The sequence below is a fragment of the Giraffa tippelskirchi genome, chromosome 2 (assembly GCF_054371585.1).
Source record: "Giraffa tippelskirchi isolate mGirTip1 chromosome 2, T2T-mGirTip1v1.2.pri, whole genome shotgun sequence".
In the NCBI taxonomy this organism is placed as follows: domain Eukaryota; kingdom Metazoa; phylum Chordata; class Mammalia; order Artiodactyla; family Giraffidae; genus Giraffa; species Giraffa tippelskirchi.
Window position 1 is genome coordinate 226,089,059 of NC_137276.1, and position 19,034 is coordinate 226,108,092.

Genomic DNA, 19,034 nt, shown 5'->3' on the forward strand with positions numbered 1-19,034 from the left:
TGCACCCCACAGATGCCTCAACTTCAACACATTCAAAACCAAATTCAGGATTCCCTGCTGGTCCAGTGGCTAAGACTCTGTGCTCCCAATGCAGGGGGCCCAGGTTCGATCCCTGGTCAGGGAACCAGTTCCCACAGGTCACAACTAAGAGTCTGCATGCTAAAGATCCTGCATGCTGTAACTAAGACCCAGTGCAGCCAAATAAATAAATACTTCAAACAAAACAGAAAACAAATTCACTTTCCATCCATACCCACTCCTCTTCCTGCTCTTTGTTTCCTTCCTCTTGCACAAGCACACCTGCATCATCTACTTAGATCCTTTTGTCCCCCTTAGGTCTCTGCACATTCCTTCTTCCTGGTTCACGTCGCTCTATCCTCTTTAATCTGATTCTCACTCAGTCTTCAGATTCTCCATTTCAATTTCTCCGGGTACATTCTCCCAACTGTCCAACTCTTAAGTTAGGCGACTGTCCCAAGAACTACTGCAGAGCCGTTCATGAGTGCGTTGATGTCACTGTCTACTTACTTGTATGTAACACCCACTGAGTGTAACTTTAGGGATGGCAAGGATGCCATCTGTTGAAATTTCCAGCACTTAGCATGTACCTGGCACATAAAAGGTACGGCATAAACATGTGGACTAAGCAAACAAATGAACACAGAAATGTGAAAACAAGCTGATCTTCTAAGGTGTTCAACTCTTAAGTGTGCTACCTAGAGGTACAGGATATCACAATATGATATATTACCCTTTATAAACTAAGGTATGCATTTTAGTGGAAAATATGTTAAAATAATATAGCAGATACAGCATTAAAAAGCAAATACATTTCTTAATCACATTTAAGGAAATTATTATATTAAGGTAACCTGGCCAAATTCTTAAACTTGAGATGATTACATCTACATGAGTGGGTTCAGTTTCAAATGTGTTCCCAGCCACTTTAAGAATTTTTTCAAATGACTTTGAAATATATCCTCTTTGGTTGTTAAATATTTTGAACTTGTTTCTGCACAGAGCTCCTACTCTTCTACCTTAACTACAATCAGTGAAACCAAACCACATACCAAAAATACCACTTTGCGCTTTTATCACACAAGGACATAAACTATCTATTGTAAAGGTTTTGACCTTTGTATGGCAGAAGGGCACATACATCTGAAGTCTGAGTAACAACCAAAAAACACACACTATGATGTAAACCAAATCTAATTAATACTTCTCTGAGTGTTACAAGAAGAAAGAGAAGGGTAAATTTGGAGACTGAGACTTTGCTGATGGGAAAGCAACCTATCTAGAAGGATAGAAGTCAATGTGTTCAATGAGCAGACCTTCCATATCGAAGTCGGCCGTGACCTCCGCGTCTTCACCTAGGAGGGTGGAGCTGGTTGATGATGGCAAGGGGACGTTGATTTTCTCTAAGCTCATTTCTTCTTCCAAAGTTTTGATCCAGTCTGGACTTTTTAAAGTAATTGTTATAGTCCTACCCAATAACTGGTTGAGTAAAAGAGATACAAAATTAAAAATTCATTGACATGAAAATTAAGTATCTTGGAATAAAGTGTCTATTTAAGTTATAACAATAGCATAGGCTTAACTCAGCTAGATTCATTCAACACAATCATTTCACATATACTGTATTGTCACCTAGTTTCAAATGTCCCCAATCCTCCCTTTAAAAACCTATGTTGGGGAGTTTCCTGGTGGCCTAGTGGTTAGGACTCCAGGCTTTCACTGTCATTGCTGTTGTTCAATTGCTAAGTCATGTGCATCTCTTTGCAACCCCACGGACTGCAGCACGCCAGGCTCCTCTGTCCTTCACCATCTCTCGGAGTTTGCTCAAACTCATTATCCTTGAGTCGGTGATGTCTTCACTGCCATGGCCCAGGTTTAATCCTTGACCTTGGAACTTAGATCTGACAAGCCACACAGTGTGGCCAAAACAAAACAATCTATTGCTGCTAATCTCAGGCCTTCTTTTCCAGGATGCACACAAATTTAAGTTTTCTTCGCTGCAGTAAATATCTTTCCCGGGCCAGATATAAATTCACTGACAACTCTGCTACATAAATTTATGCTTCCTTTGATTTTGACCCACAGATTAATTGTTCCCACATAAGACAATCAAAGAAAGGACAGTAGAAAATTCTTAAAATACTTTCCTGTTCATTTAGGCTTTTCAGCATTTCAAATGTCACAAGAATACTTAAGAGAATTTAAGATCATTTTAAATCTTCAACAAAAGAAAACAGATAGGCTGGTATCTGTGAAACTGGCACTCTGCTGTTCCTAAAAAGTTGAGAAGCTTGTAGACAACACTGTCCTGTCACATTAAAAAATACTTTCCTTAAATGCTACTGACATCAGAATTCTTTGATGGTACAGTCTGGAAAGGTTGACAGCTGCCAGCCTGAACAGCACAGCCATGTTTAATAGGAATTTATCGTCCGTGCTGAGGTTTGAAGTCAGAAGTAGGCAACAGGCTTCACGGACCATTTATTTTTTTAAGTCAACAACCTTTGTTACGCATTCACCAAAGAATACTAACAAGTCTTCTTAAGCCTCAATCACTATAATGGCCATTTAACATGCACTTCATCAAGAATATTCACTTGGCAGAGATCAGAACCAAATGAAAAGGAAGAAATTTAGATGATGGAAAAAAAATGCTCAAGAAGGTTATCCTTTAGGTTTGCCCTGCTTACGCTGTGTACTTTTTCCAGATTCTCCCCTGAAACAGAAGAGTTCCTATCGATCTACTTGTATCTAGAAGATCTGGGCTGAAACAACTGTAATAACAAAGACAAAGGAGAGGTTTAGAAATGTCTGATTTTCAAAATGTTCTCCAAAAACATTATTTTTTCAGAATTTTGAAAATCTTTTAAGGGAGCTAAGGGTGGGTACTTTCTAAAAGTGTAACACAGACTTGAGGGTGAGGGACAGAGCTGAAAAAGAAGGGAGAAAAAAAACTAAACAAGGAAAAGGACCAGGAGAAAGACAAATGAAATATTCAAAAAAGGAGTGAAAGCTGACAAGGAAGGCCAAATTGAGAGCTGCTCTTAAATATTAATGACACCATGGGAGGAGGAAAGGCTTACGATATTAAAGGCAGAATTAAATTTAAAAATCAGTTATTTCTATATGGTGAAAACACAACAAAATCACAAGACGAACTGGGAAGAACATGTACAGCACATTATGAAAAGGAATTAACATCAAGGGAGCTTCAGAGGATGAATACCCCGGGGGGGAACACAGGCTAAGGTCATAAACAGCTCGCCAGAGAAGTATGGAATGACCAGTTAACTGAAAAACTAGCCACTGAAATCTTAACACAGAAGTGACATACTACTTCTAGTTTTTCAGACTGTCAAAGTTAAAAAATAATTAGGATGTTGGATGTTGGGTAATCCGAGGCATCATACAACTAGATATTTGAAACATGCTTAGATAATTTGCTGCATGTATCTTAAAAATACAGTCCTCAGACACTAAATCACTGAATGGTTTAGATTCAACAAATGCTACTTTACCTCTTTCCCATTCAGGTTCAGAACACTCAAGGCAGAGCTTCCCTCCAAAAATGTGACCCACATTTTATCTTCCACAAATCTTTAAGGAAGAGAAAAACAAACAATAAAAAGACGTAATGAATACCTCAGATATAACCAGCCCAACGACTTGTCCAATGATTACTGATGAGCAAGAGGCCTGGAAGCAAAAATACAAGTGTGAGAGCGGCAGGGCCAGCGGTGACCTGGAGAGGGCACTCTTTCCCAAAAAGCATTCAAATTCCTTTAGACACTGGGTTGGCCAAAAAGTTCATTCGGAGTTTTTCCCCCTCGGAGGGTATGGAAAAATCCACACAACCTTTTTGGTCAACCCAATACAGTGTTACTAAAACTCTCTGTCCGAAGGAATGGGCCTGTGGAACTTAAAATGTGTGTTGTACTTTCTTCCTATTTTTACTCAATAGGATAGAAGCATTCTAGACTTTCCCCCAATTCATATAAGTAGTCTGCCCCATCTACATTTCCAGGAAATCTCTTATTTACATATAATTTACATACGATGACTTCAGTCATTCCCTAAGTTGGCTTATTCTAGAGCCAAAGGTGATGATCAGTTTAGCCTACAGGTGACAGGGGACAGCAGTCCTGTCCTCCTTTACTTTCAGTGTCTCCCCTGTCTGCTCTACTTTGGTGGTCTTAAGGTGGAACAATTAGAATATTCTAGGTGAGGAGGTACCACATGGTTTTATAATGTCAGGATAACATTATCCTTGTTTTGTTACCAGTACTTGTTCTGTTACCAATACTTTTTCCAATGATAACAAGCATTTTGGGGAAAGCTTTTGGTTGCAATTTAACACTGTCAGGGGAGTGGGTAATTTTCCTTGGTTGTGTCTCGGCACAACAAAATTTTGAGGCAACGGACATTAAAGCCCTTGGCGCATCACAGCTCTTGGACAGTGTTACAGCTCCCTCAGTTTTATTTAGAAAATAAAGGAAGATACATCCTCGAGGCATGCGGGCATGCAGACCCAAAAGACGGGAAGAGAAAAGAGAGAGCAAGCGAGCGCGGGAGACAGAGGGACAGAGAGAGAGGACGAGTGTGCACGCGTGGGAGAGAGGGAGACCCCCAGCCCTTTGGCTTCTCTTTTTAAATGCTTTTTCTCCCCCTGGGCCTGCCCTATGTAAACTGGGCTAGCCAGGAGTGCTGTTTGTTCTACCTGAGGTCCTCACTCCAGTCCTCGGACCTTCCTTTGTTCTATTTACAAGGGCTTTTCCCTTGTCTTTAAGTCACCACCATTTTGGACTCCTTTTTCCTATTCTTAACTACCTAATAACACCAAGCTCTTTAGAGACTAGAAAAAAGGCAGGAAGGTCCTTTCCCTGCATCAGTCATTCATTCCTTATGTACACTCTGGGTTCTCTCTCACCCAGAGCAAGAGTTTACACTTGCTCAGAAGGACATTTATCTGCTTCTGTGCTACCCACTCACACAGTCCACATGATGTTCCCAGTGGTTTCACATTTCTGTACTTGGCAACGCTTACTGTCATTGGGAAATTTCACCATGTACTTGCTGGAGTCTTAAGATCTCTAGACATTTTTTTTTTTCATTTTAAACCTTTGGGGTAGATCTTTGTCAAACGCTTTGATGTAAGTCTAAATATAGACTTACATCCATTTGCCCATTTACTCTCAGAAAGCACAGGAGGCTTCTCAGGCAAGCTTCTCACCCTGCAGGAAAGCAAGCCATCTTCATTCCGTGGGCCGTTCTGGTAAACACCTAAGGAAGCCATTGCACACACGCTTATCTTTCTTAGATTCCGAATAGGAACTGAGTCTTCAATTCCTCCTCCGTCTGCCAGAGCACCCAGTATCGAGATTTGCCCACTAAACAGCTATAAAACATCCCTCAATAAACACATGAAACAGCACAGAAAGGAATTTAATAGTACCTCTTCCCTATGAAATTCAAACACACATGTTATTCAGTTTGTCAAAATTGCTGTACACTGGGAAGAGAACATTTTTTCCAACAACGCAAGATGCATCTGGTTCTGCAAAAGGCAGATGGTTAAGTCAATGCCGGAAACCAAGACAGGGAAGGATAACTCCTAACTGTTTGCCTGGCAGCACTGCTCCTCCATCAGATGGAAATCAAATCACTTAAAATTACTGAGAACATCAAATGTCTTAAATGGAGGGAAGAAAAGTCATTCTGCTTTACTCCTATCACTCCTCAAAAAACTGAAATATTAATATCACACATTCACTTTTCCACAGGGCTTTCATGTTATAGTGCATAGGAATCTTAAGAGAACATATCTAAATGTGCATGTATTTTTGTCATCAGTTGTTCACGTAAAGTTTCACTACTCAACTTAAAATTTTTTAAGTAGAGAGTCCAGTTTCAATACCCATGGGTTCTTTGAATTATATTTCTATAGCATGATTTTCTTTTAGTTTGAAGATACAAATATTCATGGTGGTTTATTTGCTAAGTTGTGTCTGACTTTTGCAACCCCATGGACTTAGCCCACCAGGCTCCTCTGTCCATGGGATTTTCCAGGCAAGAATACTGGAGAGGGTTGCCATTTCCTTGTCCAGGGGATCTTCTCAACCCAGGGATTGAAGCCAGGTCTCTGGCACTGCAAGCAGATTCTTTACTGACTGAGCTACCAGGGAATTTCCACAAATACTCACATACTAGTCAAATACTAAGTAAGGTAACTTTTAATACAGAAGATATTATTTGTGAATCATAAGTTGCTTTTTTTTTTTTTACATTACTCACCTTATGAGTATAACTTCACCGAAATTTGTAAACTGCTGTAAAAGCTCATCAATCAAAGCATCATCGAAAAAATTATTTTCTGGTAAAGAGCTTTTGATTGAGACCAACACGGTACCATCTGGTGGACCCTGAACTGCGATTACTTCTTTATAAATGTTTTGCCTCTCTTCAGCTTCAACTTCAAATATATCAATATCGATCAGGGCAACGACAGGCCTTTGGCATAAAGGAAGGGAGATATGTTAGGAACATTACAGAAATGATGTATTTCAAATAAATTTCAAGCACAATTAGAAATACAGAGACTGCTTAAACCTATGGTCAGAAGTCTTCAGCTCGGCCCTTCCGTAGTGCAGCAAAGTGCCAGGAGTCCATGTGTAGAGGATTTTGCTTTCATCTTGAAAACTAGCATTTAGGAGATCTAAATCTTCAGCTGCAGTCAGAATAAAAGAGAACACAGGAGAAGCCACCTGAGCATGACAGACCACATGGGGCTCCTTCACTCCACTAGCTTCACTGCCTGAGGCTGGGACACCGGACACACTTGCTAATGGGCATGAAGTCTAGACTCCGTTAAGTCAGGGATTTTTGGTGAGGTCATCATATTATGCTTTACTTAGTTAAAACTAAGATAAGCCTTTACTTCTGAGACTTCATGACCAGAGTTTTACAAATAATTGAACAGACAAGTAGCAGTTCAAAATATTTGCAAAACCACTTGAGTTATTCCAGTTAGAAATCTTACTTAGTATTCAGTTGATAATTGCATAAGAATGTTTTTCCTTGCTTTTATTTATATGACACTATTTCACTGAAAGAAAATAGACTGAAAAATCAAAGTATTTATTATAAGCCGGTCTGAGAATTTTTTTAAGTTTTATATTTAAATTGTATTTATTTTATTCTAGATAACCTGCGCTGAGAAAAAAATGTAGTTCTCCTGCTTTATTTGATATTTATATCATTCCCCTCTTCCTTGTAAAATTTGCATTGACTTATTTAAATGAAGTCCACCTGATCTATCAAAAGGCCACTTCCGTCTTCTCCAGAGGACACGGTCTGTCCATGCAGGGGTGCGGCACTTTTCACTAGTGTCGTAGTCATCAGAAAACAAGTCATATTTATATGTTGGAGCAAAGGTCACTTTTCCTTCTAAAAATCCTCTAAAAATCTAAAATAAACATACATAAAGGAAATTATTTCAAAAGGGCAAAAACATTCTGTTTTCATTCAGGCAGTCATGCACTAAATGTCTATTATGTGCTGGAGACTCATGAAATCTATGTGCCTCTGAAGAACACTTCTAACTGAATGGAACAGAGCTTAAGACAAAATAACCTAGGACGTGGGCTTTATCATCTCTCTCACTTGACGTCTGAGTAAACAAAGTATAAAAACTTGAACGATGAAATTCCACCAGACTTTTGCACAGTATCAAATATTTAGAACTGTATGGGATTTTGGAAATCACATTGTGTGATGTCTTATTATCAAGAGGAACTGGGGCCTAAGAAGGTTACATGGTACCCATCAGAATTTAAGTCTGATCACCAGAAAGGTACCATATCAAGCGGCCTCAATCACCTCTTCCTAAAAATTTTTTTAAAATAAATTCTTCCAGGGACTTCTCTGGCCATCCAGTGGTTAAGAGCCTGTGCTGCCAATGCAGGGCAAGGTGCAAGTTCGATCCCTGGTCAGGGAACTAAGATCCCACATGTCACACAGCATGGCCATAAATAAATAACAAAAAATGAAAGTGGATTACCATAAGATCTTAAGAGCCAAACAGCAGTAGCCTTGATGAGTAAGATCTTAAATTTGCTACTACTGAAAGAAAAAAAAGTATATTCTTCTACTCGAAAGTGAATTTTATAGAGATATGATATACTTTTCCTCCTGGAAATTATTATAAGTTTTCCTTTCCTTTCCCTTTTTTTAAAAAGAGAAGGCAATTTTATATCTGTTAAACTATAGATATATATACTTAGTAAAGGCTTCCTGGGTGGTGCTAGTGTAAAGAACCCATCAGCCAGTGCAGGAGACATAACAGACCCAGGTTTGATCTCTGGGTCTGGAAAATCCCCAGGAGGAGGGCATGACAACCCACTCAAGCATTCTTGCCTGGAGAATCTCATGGACAGAGGAGCCTAGTGGGCTACAGTCCGTAGTGTCACAAAGAGAAGGACATGACTGAAGTGACTTAGCACACACTTATTAAATATAGACTCCAAGAGGTTGTTAAAAAAAAAAAAAAAAAAAACTTTAGGGAAAGCATGTTTTCATAATCAAAGATCCCCTTCTTCCCAATGCAAGTATCTTAGGTATGTACATACCTGCCCAGCATTTTTCTGATTGATAAGCTGATCTCCTGCGATAAGAGAATCCCAGTTTTGCTGTCTGATAAGCTCTTTCACTTCTTCATTAGGGAGATCGATTCGGTAGTTGAAATCGCCACACCAAAACACATAGTCATGGGAGAATAGCAGCCTTCCCTGGAAGCAGAGAGACAGAATTCCAAACAATCAATGCAAAAAATGTTTTACAACTTTTTCTTTGCCTTACCCCTGCCAGGTTCAATTTATTTAACCCCACAGTAATAACACAAGGAGTTATCTATTTGCTGACATTTCTAGGAGTTATTCTAACTTTTCAAAAACTGACATAGAATATGGGGTGAACTGAAATACGATGCTTTTGAACTGTGGTGTTGGAAAAGACTCTTGAGAGTCCCTTGGACTGCAAGGAGATCCAATCAATCCATCCTAAAAGAGATCAATCCTGGGTGTTCATTGGAGGGACTGATGTTGAAGCTGAAACTCCAACACTTTGGCCACCTCATGCGAAGAGTTGACTCATTGGAAAAGACCCTAATGCTGGGTAGGATTGGGGGCAGGAGGAGAAGGGGATGACAGAGGATGAGATAGTTGGATGGCATCACCAACTCAATGGACATGGGTTTGGGTAGAACTCCGGGAGTTGGTGATGGACAGAGAGGTCTGGCGTGCTGCAATTCATGGGGTCACAAAGAGTCGGACATGACTGAGTGACTGAACTGAACTGAAATACATTCCAAAGCTTCCTTTTCAAAAACAAGCAGCAAGAGTTTACCATTGGAAAACTCAACTTCCGTGCTATTTCTACAAAATCTTCATTTCGTTCTTTGACTTGGGATTGTCCCGCAGCAAAGTGGCTGCAGACAAAGCAGAGGCTTGTGGTGTGGAACAGCATTCGTATTGCAACTGCTCCCTTATTTCCAGTTGCGCCTCCCATTCCAGTTTTCACAGTATCAACTGCAACATCCCTTTAAAAGAAAGAATTCGAAATCAAAGATCAGAAATTTCCATAGTTCTGCATGCGTAAGAAATGAGGAACGTCTATTACATAATTACAACACTATACATCATGGGCACTTTGTAGGGAAGCCTGTGAAATAGTGGAGAGAACTACTAGCAATTCTTTATTCAAGAACATATTTAAACAAGAGTTACCATATGATCCAGGGATTCCACTCCTGGGGATATATCCGGAGAAAACTATAATTTGAAAAAACACATGCAACCCAATGTTCACTGCAGCACCATTCACAATATCAAGACATAGAAACAACCTAGATGTCCACTGACAGATGAATGAATAAACAAGATGTGGTGCATAAATACAATGGAATACTACTTAGTGATACAGATGAACTTATTTACAAAACAGAAACAGACCCACAGACATAGAAAACAAACTTACGGTTACCCAAGGGAAGGCGCGAGTGAGAGGACATATAAAATGGATAACCAACAAAGACCTACTATATAGCACAGAGAACTATACTTAATTTTTTGTAATAACCTATAAGGGAAAAGAATCTGAAAAAGAATATATACACACACACACACACACAAATGTATAACTGAATCACTTTGTTGTACATTTGAAACTAACACAGTTTAAATCAACTATCACCCATCGTGCATGTTCATGCGCAGTCATGTCTGACTCTTTGCGACCCCATGGACTATAGCCCACCAGGCTCCTCTGTCCATGGAATTTCCCAAGCAAGAATACTGGAGTGGGTTACCATTTCTTTCTCCAGAGGATCTTCCAGACCCAGGGATTGAACCCCTGTCTCCTGTGTCTCCTGCATTGGCAGGTGGATTCTTTACCACTGAGCCACCTGGGAAGTCCATATAAATCAACTACACTTTAATTAAAAAAAAAAAAGAACGCTCAAAAACAAGAACCATGAGTCAGTGTTTCTCTGAAGCCACAAATACGCCAGAGCTTTTGGTTATCTGGTGTTAGGAGGCAGCCTTAGGAGAGCCATCTGTCTACTCACCTGATGAACGGAGCGTGCTGTGGTCTGATAAAAACAAACAGACAGACGCCCACCAACTGCTCAGAGGCCAGCAGCACATACTTGTTGTCTCGAGAGATGGTCTTCTGAAGTTCCACAGCCCAGAGCTTCTGATTTGTTGTGCTACCAGAAAATATTAACAAGGGAATCTTCAAAAAGACGGTGACAGTAATACAGCCTATTTCTGTAAGAGAGTTATCAATTATACCTTTATATGCCCAAATTTAATAAAATTAGTGACATCACGAAATCCACACCAACAGTGAAATCTTTATGCGGGCTGGGTGTTTTTGTCTCCTTTAAAAAAGGAAAACCGAAAACTGAGCCAAAAGAAAATCACACGTCAAAAGTCTATCCTATGACTCCCTTACAAAGAAAATTTGAGCTTTCTTATTAAATAAGTGCTCACCATGTGAGTAATCTCAAGCTTGTACACTTTATTTTTTCCTTATTTATTCATTAGGATAACAGAGAAGAACATACTTTCAGATACATTTTCCCCCTTTTTCTTATTTCTATGGATTATAATAGCTCTTTAAAAACTTATTATGGGAAATTTTAAACATATATAAAAAAGATAATCATAAAATAAACCACCATATACCCATTACCCAGCTTCAACAATTATCCACATTTTGCCAGTCTTTCTTCTCCCATAACTCCCCACCCCTTTTTCTAATCTTGGACTATTTTACGACAAATCTGAGAAAAAATATTAACCATTTCACCCAGAAATGCTTTACTAAGCATCACTAATGCAACAGGATTTTTATTTTTCTGTAACCAAAAGGCCATTATCACACTTAAATATTAACACTTCCTCAGTATCATATAATGCTGAGCTCATATTTATATTTCCCTGTTATCTAAAAAAAAGTTTCTTATAGTTGGTTTCTTTAAAACAAGGTCCAAATAAGGTCTGCACACCGCATGTGCTTGTCGCCTCTTCAAATCTTTCTCAGTCTGTCTCTTGGTTTGTCCCATCCTCTTTTTTAATGCTCTTTTATGTTTTAAGAAGCTGGGTTATTTGTCTGCAAGATGTTTAATAGTCTGGATTTGCCTGATGTGTCTTCATGATACCTTGTACTTCAGTCAGCTTTGTTTTAAACTGGTAACTATAGAAGCTTGATTCAATTTTATTGATTTGTTTTGGCAAAAATAACCTCATGGTGGTAGTCAGCCTTGCATCACAGCAGGAAGCATGTAATCTCTGAGATATTACATCTCACAGGCTGTTCAGACTGTGACAACTAACTCTTTATAATAAAAGTTCCTCCACTGATCTTTCTATAAGGTTTTAACATCAACTGATGATCATTGCCTAGATCCATTATTTCATCAGGGATTGGGTGCTAAGTCGCTTCAGTGGTGTCCAACTCTTTGCGACCCCATGGACCATAATCTGCCAGGCTCCTCTGTCCATGGGATTCTCCAGGCATGAATACTGGAGTGGGTTGCTATTTTCTTCTCCATCAACAGAGGTTACAACATGTTGATTTCATAATTTCAGCATTCCATGGGCATTTGTAATGAGTTGGAATTCTTCTGTAAAAAGCTTTTATCAACTATCCAGTTACTATGAAACATGCTTATACAAAGAAGGTAGGAAAAATGATTGTCTTTCTCTTTATAAATTTTCAGAGTAATAAGTTTGTGTCCGAGACTCATCCCACTCTTTGTGACTTTGTGGACTGCAGCCCTCCAGGCTCCTCTGTCCATGGGAACTCTCAGGCAAGAATACTGGAATGGGTTGCCATTCCCTTCTCCAAGGGATGTTCCCAAACCAGGGATCAAACCTGGGTCTCCTGCATTTCAGGCAGATTCTTTACTGTCTGAGTCAACAGGGAAACCCCAAGAACCTCCAACAGCAAGCAAAAATAGCCATTTCACCTAAGAACATCCTGATGAAGCAGTAAACATTACTAATTTTGTCAAAGCTCAATCCTAGAATCCCATCTTTTTAGTATTCTGTGTAATGAATGGAAAAATACAAACCAACCACTTCTGCTGCACACTGAACACAGACACGATGGTTGTTTCAGAGAAAACCACTCAAGTCTGAGGTCAGAGCTGAAAAGCCACCTTATTCATAGAATACAATTTTTTACTTGGAAGAACTAGTGACAGACACACTATTGTTATTCAGATTTAGATTATCTGGCAAACACGTTTTCAACCATGCCTGTGTTTTCAAGAGACAGGACCTATGGTGTATATTTCTAATAATAAAATTTACATTTTGAAGGAAAAGGGAGAATTTTGATAAATCTGTATTTACTACTGTGATCTTGACAGCCTCCCAATACTTGAAGAATTTGCTGAGGAGACTGGTGATGAAATTAACCAATATGATGTTTTGATATTGTATAATGACATGTATCAAAATCTGAAAGATCTACATAATTCAGTAATCTATATGTTCCAAATGACTAATGAATGACATTTCAAAATCAAGCAAGGGTAAAAGATAGACTGATGTTTTAGTATAACTGAGCACAAAAAGTTCATCACTATGGTTTCAGATTCCACAATGTAACTAACCGTTAAAATTGACTATTTGCTGAGTATTATCGGGGAAGAAATAATCTAAAAAGGCTATTAAAATATTTTGGTTTCCAACTACATATTTATGTGATTTTCTTCATATATTTCAATCAAAACAACACACTGCAACAGACTAATGCAGAGGTATATGTGAGAACCCAGCCATCTTAAGCCAGACTCTAAATAGATTTGCAAGCTATCAATCAATGCCATCCTTCTTAGTAAGTTTTTGTTTCGGAAAACAGTTACTTTTAAGAAAAAAAAAAAGTGTTATTTATGTTAACATATAATGAGTTTATTATTGTTATTTTTAAATGAACTGAATGTTTAAAAATTTTCGTCTCTAATTTCTAATGTGATACATATCAAGAGATAAAACCACATAAATAGAAGTTCTTTAAGATTTTCAACATTTTTAGGAGTGTAGAAAGACCTGAAACCAAAAAGTTTGAGAACTACTATTTGAACTACAGTTTAAAAAGCATCTTTACCTATTTAATCTTTATCTATCCTTGTAATAAGTTACTTAGTTACCTGACCCCCATGTTCATCAACTAGAAAGTTTCCCTATGTGTTACCTGGCTGGCTTACCTTGCATTCACAATGTTTCCAGCATTCAACTCTACCATTTCCTCAAAACCAATTGCAAATATATCCATTGGTTTACTTCTTTTATCTAAAATTAAGCATCCAAGAAAGGCTTTTAAAAGATGGCCTTAGTTAAATGGCAACTTCCCTACCCCAAAAGAATTAAGATGAACATCAGATCTTATACAAGTCCATTTTTGTGTTTCAAGTTTAACCAAAAGCAAATTAAAGACAAAAAACCATGAGGGGGACAAAATTACTTCCAATTTCTATTTAGGTGACCTAAGTTTGCTTTTCTTGAAGACTATTATTCTTGAAGATTCTTAAGTCCTTTCAGAAATCATTTTTGAAAGAACTCTTGCTAAAGTTTGAACCACGGACAGCAGAGAAACACGCTGCTTCTCAAAGGGTAAAAGGTGAATCCAAATGGATAGGTAATTAATTTAAAAAATTTTTTATTATTTATTTTTAATTGGAGGATAACTGCTTTACAACGTTGTATTGGTTTCTGCCGTACAACAGCGCGAATCAATCCTAAGTATACATACATCCCTCCCTTCTTTAGCCACCAAGAAATTTTTCAGAAAGAGCACAAACAATAAGGTGGTTGAGTAACCAACTCAAATTAGAGAAAACAGTTGAGAGGGAATTTTACACTTTAATTTGGAAATTCCTAGGTGGAAGCAATCTAGGAAAACGGGAAGTCAGGGCTTCAGACCAACCCCACTCTTCTAGCCATTAGCTCTCCCATAGCTGACCAAAAGAGAACAGAGCTGCTTTAGATAAGCAAGCCCAGGGTATTCTCGGTGGCCCAAGCATTCAGAAATGGGACAGATAGCTAGAGAAAGAGCTTATAAATACTATGAACAAACAATGAGGAATAAAAACATTTACAAAGTTTTTATTGACTGCTATTATGTGCAAGGTTTACATATGAATCTTCTCTTTTACTACAGAAACCTTATGAGACAGATTACATTTGCCTGTTATTTACAGAAAGGAAACTGAGGCTCTGGAAAATCTAAGCAACTTGCCCAAGTTCACACATAAAATGCAGTGTGGCACAACTCCACAACCAAACTGCCTGAGTTCAAATCCTGGCTCTGTCACTACTAGCTGCCTGACGTTGGGCAGGTCCCTTCTCTTCCTGTGTCTCAGTTTCCTCATCTGGGAAACTGAAATACTAATAGTGACTATGTATTAGGTCTGTTATAATGATTAAACGAATAGATGTCAAGTACTTATAACAGTAGTGTTAGCTATTATTTTATTATTGTTATTACTATTAATATTACAGCCACGATTTCAAGTTAGGTTCAATGTAAATGAAAAGCAGCATTTTAGTAAAAGCTCAGGGAAATTCCCAGGGTTTAAGATGTGACTGATTAAAGGCAACTAAAAAAGAAAAATCTATATCTCACAATATTTCCTATACATATCCCCTTCATAAATAACACTTGGTAAATGTGTACCATTTTAAAAAGGAATTCAAGTCGACTTAAGCAAAGAGTCCTCAAATCCATAATTCTAGTTAAAAATCTTAATACAAGCATCCTCAGCTTAATGCTTAGTTCTGGCTATTAAGGGCTTGGTGGTAGAGTACCTAAACTCAGTGATGAGTTTTTACAAGGATCAATCAGTACTGTTCTGTATAAAAGGACAAGAAATGTCAAAATGAGTTTTGTAAACCTGCTCATGACCTACCCTATTTCTTATCTTAGCAAATAAAGGACTATGTTTGAAAAATGAAATACATTAGGTTTGAAAAATTCTCAACCACAAAATAAATTTGCTATGCATCAGTTTAAAGAATAAAAACAGGAGAAAAAAGAATCACATCTTAAAAAAATAAATACACAAACCTACACACAATTACATTTCCTGAGAATCAAATAACAAAGAAAAAGATTTCTCACTTTACCCTGGGTTCCTATGAAGTAGTAGAGAAAGGTCTATGAATACAAAAGACCTAAGATTTGAACAGATTTGATCTCTAAGAAGAATGCTGGTCTTCAAATGTATATATAGAAGTTTCTTTTATAAAGTAATGCATATTGTGAAGTGCCGCATTTGTTTTCTAGGTTAATACATCAGAATCAGGGTTAATTAATCCATATTGTAAGAAGCCAACCTTGAAACTCCTGGATGCCAGCTAACTTGGGGGCATCAAGAAGCCAGTCCGTAAGGGTCTGATTCTTAAAAGCTATGCTGCGAAACTGCTTCCCGCCATTCACGTTCCAGGTGCCCACACATACTCGAATTTTCTTTGGCTTCGAATACTTGTAGAAATTCTCACACATGCTCTTTAGTACTTTAGAAGATGCTGATCAAAAACAAAATACAACAAAATTTTGGCTGCATGAAAACACTTACAAAAATTGATCTTCATAACTGAGAAATGATGGCTGGAAAGTACAATTACCATCGTCAGCACAAACAAGCATCAAATACATGCACAGGCACAAAAGAGATCAGCCTTGAACACAGAGCCCAACACAATGCAAGTAACCAACACATTTTTAAAATATTAACTACGTGAAGTACAACAGCCCAAGTAAAAAAAACTACTACAAAATTAATGCAGCAACATAAAACATGCAAAAGTTATGTTTCAATGAAATAGTACATCATTTTATGATACACAAAATCAGAGATAGCCTATTTTAAGGAATATAGCAACTGACTTTCAGACAACTTTCATTCGGAAGCTAGTAAAAATAAGTTATTTCTCCCCAAACAAAAATGTTCAAGAACCATGACCTTTAGGACTCTAGCTACTGACAGGGAGCTTGATGAAAAACAGCTCCCTTACACAAACACAAATCATGGACAACAATGAGATGTTGGAGAATGAAGCCATTACTAAAAGCCTCCCAGCTCACAGGCGACACCAAGTCTTCACCAATGTTCTCCAAGACCCCAGACAACCTGCCCTGCCTTTCTACCCTCAGCTGCCATCCCAGCCCTGTCCACTCACTGCTCTGGCCCTGGACCCCCTCTGCACCAGCTGTTTCCACTGCTTGCAACAGTCTTCCCTCACTGCCTGCAGGCATCAACTCTGCAGTGAGGCTTTTCCTGATCAGCTTATTAAAATGTGCATTCTGTCTCTTACTGTCCATATCACCTCCCTGCTTTACTTTTCTCTATGGTGTTTATTACCATGTACAAACTATGCATTTTATTTATTTATTCTGTAACTGTCACCCCTTACCGAAAAACGGAAGCTCCATGAGGGCAGAAATGTTGGTCATCTCATTTTTATTTTTATTTTGGGGGGGGCGGGGAACCAGAATGAATGGAGCTTCCCTGGTAGCCAAGATGGTAAAAGAATCTGCCTGCAATGCAGGAGACCTGGGTTTGATCCCTGGGTCAAGAAGATCCCCTGGAAAAGGGAATGGCTACCCACTTCAGTATGCAAATATATATCCAGAAGTGGATATGCTTGATAATATGATAGTTCTGTGGCTTAGACAGTAAAGAATCTGCATGCACTGCAGGAGACCCGGGTGCAATCCCTAGGTCGTGAAAATCTCCTGGAGTAGGAAATGGGAACGCACTCTAGTATTCTCGCCTGGAGAATTCCATGGACAGAGGAGCCTGGCAGGCTACAGTCCATGGGGTCATAGAGTAGAACATGACTGAGTGACTAACACACACAGAATGAACATCCTTTCATTTTATTTATTTATTTATTGGGATGTGTGAGTGTATGTGCTCAGTCAGGTGTGACTCTTTACAACTAAAGCCCACCAGGCTCCTCTGTCCACGGAATTTTCCAGGCAAGAATACTGGAGCACATTGCCACTTCCTCCTCCAGGGGATCTTCCCCACCTAGGGATCAAACCCACTTCTCTTGTGCCCTCTGCATTGGCAGGCGGATTCTTTACTGCTGCACCACATGGGAAACCCCAATATTCGCTTTATAATGTTGTATCAGTTTCTGTTCTACAGCGAAGGGAATAGGCTACATGTATACATACACCCCCTCTTTTTTGGATTTCCTTCCCATTTGAGTCACCACAGATCATTGAGTTCCCTGTGTTTTATAGCAGTTTTGGCCTGTTTTATTTGCTCTAATATCTCCAGACTAGAAGAGCGCCTGGTACATACTGAGTGTTTGGTAAATAATGGTTAAATGAATAAACGTGAAATACATTTTGAATCCTCAGTCTCTCTTCTCCGCCTACTTTTTGGCTTCCACCTAACTTTCTGCCTTCTAAACCACATTTCATTTAGATTAAGTCAAATCCTGGCACTTAAAAGTGAATAGAACCTTCCTAGGACTTTAATCTATTAATAATGATAGAGAATATGCCCTTAAAAGGGTGGTTAACTGCCAAGAGAAGACGGAAATCAAAATGATCTTCACCTTTCACCAGGTGATCTTATTTTATTATGATATTAATTATTATTTTTGGAATGGAAACCAAGGTACAGCAAGCAGGCTTGTGAAAGAATGAATGAAAAAGGCAAGTAACATTTTCGGATTAGAATGAAAATAGTCTGACCTGTGAATCCCACAAAAGAACTGCAGATTCAGGTGACAAGCACATCCTCACTGTTCCTAGGGGCATATGTATACATTTCTAACCCTATTATTTGATTACTTGCACAAAGGTGTCTGGTGGGAATGAAAGCAGATTGCTTTTCTGGCCTGTTGATATGGTTAACTGAAAGCTGGCTAAACCTGGATAAATAACCCTTCTCTATTACTACGGATCAACACTGGTCTTTCTAATTGAAGTCACTGCCATTGTTACTACTATGAAAACAGCTTCTACAATCCTTCCTACATGAAAACACAAGCTCTATAATTATTTAATGGCTTAAAATATGCAGCAAGACATACAATGAATTGTGTGAAGAAAAACATGTTGCCACATTGAGTAAGCTACTAAAGTCAGTTTATAAATGGGATAAAAAGTTTTAAAATTCCTATTCTTTTTTTAAAAAACTGGTTGGCATCTTAACGTGCAGAAAGAAATGTGTCTGTTCAAACAGATGTCCATCCCTAAATATCATATCCTTTCAGAAAACGGATTTCATGATGTTAATTCAAAAATAAATATAAGTGCTCTCTTCCTCCATCTTCTCAAAAAACTCACCCATAGTGTCTTAAAACACTCAGAACAATAACTAAGTGAAACAAATCTTAAGTGATACCAAATCTTAAATGAGGGGAAGAAAAGATGCCTTTTCAGCAAAGTTTCTGGCAAGAGTTCCTTTCGCCACAGATTCAGGTTTAAAG

The 19,034-nt window shown here is 38.4% G+C and overlaps 1 protein-coding gene and 1 non-coding gene across 33 annotated transcripts in view; one reads left to right on the forward strand and one right to left on the reverse strand.

Moving 5' to 3' along the window:
* SYNJ1 (synaptojanin 1) overlaps window positions 1-19,034 on the reverse strand; it is a 94,729-nt gene that overhangs the window by 19,367 nt on the left and 56,328 nt on the right. For all 32 annotated transcript variants that reach the window (XM_081558505.1, XM_081558462.1, XM_081558484.1 and 29 more), the window contains 10 exons: window positions 15,918-16,109; window positions 13,790-13,874; window positions 10,637-10,777; window positions 9,418-9,610; window positions 8,643-8,801; window positions 7,324-7,480; window positions 6,625-6,742; window positions 6,310-6,525; window positions 3,537-3,615; window positions 1,335-1,497 (listed from right to left, as the gene is read on the reverse strand). In XM_081558505.1, the coding sequence (XP_081414631.1) occupies window positions 1,335-1,497; window positions 3,537-3,615; window positions 6,310-6,525; window positions 6,625-6,742; window positions 7,324-7,480; window positions 8,643-8,801; window positions 9,418-9,610; window positions 10,637-10,777; window positions 13,790-13,874; window positions 15,918-16,109 (1,503 nt within the window). The remainder of the gene's footprint in view (window positions 1-1,334; window positions 1,498-3,536; window positions 3,616-6,309; window positions 6,526-6,624; window positions 6,743-7,323; window positions 7,481-8,642; window positions 8,802-9,417; window positions 9,611-10,636; window positions 10,778-13,789; window positions 13,875-15,917; window positions 16,110-19,034) is intronic.
* Window positions 52-124, forward strand: TRNAG-CCC (transfer RNA glycine (anticodon CCC)). The gene has a single exon. It is a non-coding gene; the product is annotated as a tRNA-Gly (tRNA).